This window comes from Amphibalanus amphitrite, unplaced genomic scaffold (genome assembly GCF_019059575.1).
Source record: "Amphibalanus amphitrite isolate SeventyFive unplaced genomic scaffold, NRLGWU_Aamphi_draft 001013F_arrow, whole genome shotgun sequence".
Taxonomy (NCBI): Eukaryota; Metazoa; Arthropoda; class Thecostraca; order Balanomorpha; family Balanidae; genus Amphibalanus; species Amphibalanus amphitrite.
In genome coordinates this window covers 158,555-163,289 of record NW_024882507.1, presented here as the reverse complement: position 1 = coordinate 163,289, position 4,735 = coordinate 158,555, and the positions used below count along the sequence as shown (strand labels likewise).

Genomic DNA, 4,735 nt, shown 5'->3' with positions numbered 1-4,735 from the left:
TCTTCCTCTTCACAGGTGTCCGTAGCTGCTTGGATATCCATGCTCGAGTCGTGACTGGCGGTTCTGAATCACGAGACTGTGTCGGACTCCGGACTGCGGACTGCGGACTGGACTGTACTGCGGACTGTGAACTCTCTGGCTCTGTCCGACTCTGGATATCGTCGTCCACCTCAATCGTCAGTTTTGTCCTGATTCTAGTCTGCAAGGTCATCGGGCTCGATCGGTATGTCCTCCAGTCGAATCTCCGCCAGGCTTTTCCCCCTCCATGCTACTATCCCCCGCTCAGACGCCATCAGCAGCTTGCTCACTAGAGCCAACTGAGAAGTAGCTTCCGGCATTCTGTAGACCTCGCGGTGGACACGAATGTCATTGCCAAGAAACGTGGCCAGGAGGTCCAGTTCATTGTTCTTCAGGTTTAGGACCTGCGAGAGGGTGGCGATATGTTTGCGGAGTTTGGTGGATGTCAGAAGTGACGGTTTGTCAATTCCGCTACTAACTGCAACTTTGCGGAGGCCGTCAGATCCCCGCAGCGGCCTGTCATCCGTCGACGACATACTGTTAGCGAAGACATATCGCGATGCGCCGACCCCGGCCGCACCTCGACATTTCAGCAGCAGATCTATGCTGGCACGCATATCGTGAGCGAGCGCCGAGCAGTATAGGCACACCCCTCCCCTTTTTCCCCGCACCACGACTCTCGTCAGATTGCCGGCCAGATGCTTCTCGAATTCTGTCAGGGCGCAAGTCACTTCAGGGTTGCCGTAGGTGTTTGAGATGGCCTCCTGGTAGGCGTCCACGGTCATGGACGACGCCTCCCCCTGTCTCCTCCGATTAAACATAATGAGCCTCGCCAGCACCAGCTCGGCCAGATTCTTATACGCCTGGGCAGTGGCGACCTCTCTGATTTCTTCCGTCCTCTTGGCCGTTTCTACCTGTTTTTTTTTTCCGCGGCGCTTTAGCTCATGTTTCAGAACACCGTTTCCCAACTCTGAGACGAGACTTTTCAGCTTGCTTTCAACGCTTTTTGGCGATCGGCAGTCAAAGACAGGCCAAAGACTGGTCAAAGACGGCAGTCAAAGTCAAAGACTGCATATGCACCATATGCAGATATGGCGCGCCATTATCTGCATGACCTTTGCCATCGATATTGCGGCGCCACTCTCGCTCAAACGTCGAGCCTCTTTTTAGAGCACGGACAACTGCGCCTCCGAGAAGGCTAGTTCTCTCGTGCGTTCCAGCGCCGCGCTGAGTGCCGGAGGTCTTCTGCTAGGAAGGGTGCACGGGCCTCCCAAGGGAGAAGTTTGAGCTTCTTGTCCGCTACTTGGGAAACGTGCCATTGACATATGCGTATAAATGGACGTGGGAGTGCTGGCCCTGCCTGACCAGTTGTTGTTGACGTTGTACAAGCTGCGCCATAACCCGAAGCATCTCGACTTGGCAGTGCGTTTTGGGGTGTCGGAGACCTGTGTAGCCAACGTGTTTCGGACGTGTGTTCGCGCCCTGCACCAAATCCTCAAGGCACTCCATGGAGTTACCATGCCCTCAGTAGCGAAAAATATGACTTCGCTTCCCGCCTGTTTTGCTGGGTTTGAGGGAACCAGGGTCGTCATCGACTGCACTGAAATCGAGTGCGGTGTGCCGCGACGGGACATGGCACAACAAAGTCAGTCGTACAGTCATTATAAGCAGCGCAACACGTATAAAGCGTTAGTAGGGGTGGCTCCTACCGGCGCGGCGCTGTGGTTTTCGTGAGTGATTTGTTCCTGGGGTCGGCATCCGACAAGGACATAACCCTGCGCAGCGGGATCTTGGACAGGCTGTCTCCAGGTGACTTTATAGTGGCAGACAAGGGCTTTACGATCCGTGACATTCTCCCTCCGGGTGTGCACCTGAACGTACCCCCAGGCTGGTGCACCAGCAGTTTACCCCCAGCGAAAACCGCCTCACCACTGATATCGCTCGAGCGCGCATCCATGTAGAGCGGGTGATTGAGAGGATTAAAGGCTAGGAAATCCTCAAACATGTCCCTCACTACCTGAAGACGTCCATCACCACCATATTCCAGGTGTGTAGCTGGTTAGTTAACCTGTAAAAGCCAGTGATTCAGAAAGTGGCGGCGTCTCTGTAGTGCTTGGCTCTGCAGTGCCTGGCAAAGGTCCTTTGTGTCGGGACAATTGTGCTGAGTAGCAGATGTTGCTTGTTTGTATTCTGTTCAGTCGTGCATTGCACATCGCAGAGAACCACGAGGACGACTGTTTAAAATGAAAGTTGCTCTATTTGGTCTTTGTGTGAAGAGGTACATAAATTCATCAGTCGTGGGCACAAAATACAAGTGGCCATTCCATGTGTTGTCTCTATTTCGTTTTCGTACTTAGCGGGGGTAAGAACACAAGCACAAGCTAGATTCCATCACAAGCTGCAAGATAACAACAAATGCCCGCGCATTCGATGATTGCGCAGTGCGCACGTGCAACAAACTCAATGTTTGGCCTTTCACGCAAGTTAACAGACCGGAAAGCGAACCAACCATGTTCAACATGTGAATCATGAATCGTGAATCAGAGGAGGCGATCGCTTTTTGGTGGATGAGGTACCGTAACATACCATAAACAATGTGATACCATGTTTTTTATATGTATTGCTCCACAGCCATATGTCACTCACATCGCAACCAGAATCCCTGAGCACCAGTCGAGGCAGCTAACAATGTGGAAGCTACGAGAAAGGAAAGGCGCCTCACAGCACCTTCTGCGTCCTACTCCTCGCTAGGTTCACCCTCACGTAAAACACATAACAGCAGGGGACTGTTCGCACTGGTCACGGCCCTATCAGGGCGCCTATGCTCATCAAAGAATGCAATGAGCGTGTCGAGGTTTTGCGCCCAAGCCGGATCTTTACGAACGGTGACCACAACCATTTCGCCCGGCGCCCACACTACCAGATAGCACACATCCCGACCAGTCAGGCATAGATTCCCCTGCACCTGGTGGTAGTATGTGGAGCCAGGGTCGCACGTAGCATCCAGGTAGTATTCTTGGTTTTCATCCACTGCCTCAGTACTGCGTTTTATGTAGAAACTCCCCTCATCGATCTTTTAGAAGAGGCCACCCCGTGCAGAAAAGGGACATTTTTTTCGAACTACTCCGCCACCCATTATTAGGTGACCAGGAGTGCCCCACTTCGATTTCACTTCGATGATCTCGGAAGCACCGATCATACCATCTGGTGATGCTCCGAGCACCCCCGATTCATGTAGCCATATTCCCGACTGGTCTACTTTCACATCAAAGTGTTTCTCAAATAGTTCAATCGTGTCTTTCTCGTGGGTCACGCCCCACTGAATAGCAGCAACCCTCCCTAGGAAATTCCCCGCGGTCAGCGTTTTAAGCAGGGACGCCGAAGGCTTTCGTCCTCTCACTACTAACACTGCTCCGATGTTGCTCGCCGTGAGACGCCCTTTTCGGGCGCGACTCCAGTTGGGGTTGGTGCGCTGGCCCTTCGTTGCCCGCTCTATGAGGGCGATTTCTTCAGCACCAAGGCTGTTGTAGCCAACCGTAGTCTGAAAATGCAAGGCGAGTCCAACTTTAATATAAACAAATTGACCATAACGGTAAGTTGAGTAGTCAAAACCCTGAATCGTTTCAATTTATCTTCAAGTTTGGGATTAACTGTTAATCTGCAAAGAACTCGTTACAGTAACAAGCCTAGTGTCACTGACAGAACTAGGGTTTTTTTCATAAGCGCAGTCAGCGTAAGTCAGATTCACAATAACAATTAGCATATGCCTGCTGCAGTCAGGCATAGGATCTCTCATACGGGTGAGTCAAAAACTAAGGCGTATGTACATTCCGATACAAATGTGAATAACTGAAAGGCTTATTTCAAATATCTTTTTTCTTTTTTAAGCTTTTTTCTCTCCCTAGGCTGTGTGGTACGGCACAAAACACCTCACACAGAGAGGTACCCGGTACTTAGTGCACCACTTACTCGGCTTCTGGGAGCAAGTCTCGAGACGACAGCACAGCCTCTTCCCCATGGAACCCATCAAGTGGCCGATGCCGTCGTACCTCGTGCTCTGAGGGACGAGGGCTGGCGAGGTCGGCAGACAGGCCGAGCTCCGACTGCTGGATCGCAGGTAGGAGATGGCGATCTCCCGTCTGAACTCCAGCTGCGATAGCTGGGCCTTGCCGTTGGGCGTGCAGACTTTGTGGAGCATCAATGCATTCACAACTGTCATGCCGAACATTCGGGTCAGGAGGCACCAGTACTTCTTCCCGCGGATGGCGATGTTGTATTTAGACAGATTCCAGTCGTGGAGATCGACACCGCCCATGCCGTCATTGTACGTGCTGAAGAGGCGTGAGACATCGGCCTTACCACCGGTACTTCTGTTGAACCGCTGTGTCATACGGACGGGGTGAACAAAGCCATAGTTTGTGAGCTTGTTCTCATCTTGTTGTCGAACCACCGGACCGCGAGAACTTCAGTTTTCTAATCAAAACGGGCGTCGTACGCGCCGCGTCCTTCCTTGGCTAGCTCCTTCTGCGTCTTCAGAGGACACTTCTCCATCCGATTCTCCCGAACAGTCCCAGTGGCTCGCATCCCTCTAGCTCGCAGCTCAGAGAGGAGAGAGCGAGACGTAAAGAAGTTGTCAAAGAACAGGCTATGGGTTTGGGGTTCTCGACTGCGCCGATCGTGTCCAGAACAACCCGTGATCCAAGGGACTTGCCTTGGA

General features: G+C 52.3%; 1 protein-coding gene across 1 annotated transcript; it reads right to left on the bottom strand.

Moving 5' to 3' along the window:
* Positions 1-2,647: 2,647 nt before the first annotated feature.
* LOC122369180 lies at positions 2,648-4,333 on the bottom strand. The gene is made up of 3 exons (XM_043343698.1): positions 4,068-4,333; positions 3,100-3,539; positions 2,648-3,048 (listed from the first exon to the last, which is right to left on the bottom strand). The coding sequence occupies exons 1-3, from the start codon at positions 4,331-4,333 to the stop codon at positions 2,756-2,758; spliced, it is 999 nt and encodes a 332-aa protein (XP_043199633.1). The 3' UTR covers positions 2,648-2,755.
* Positions 4,334-4,735: the final 402 nt, after the last annotated feature.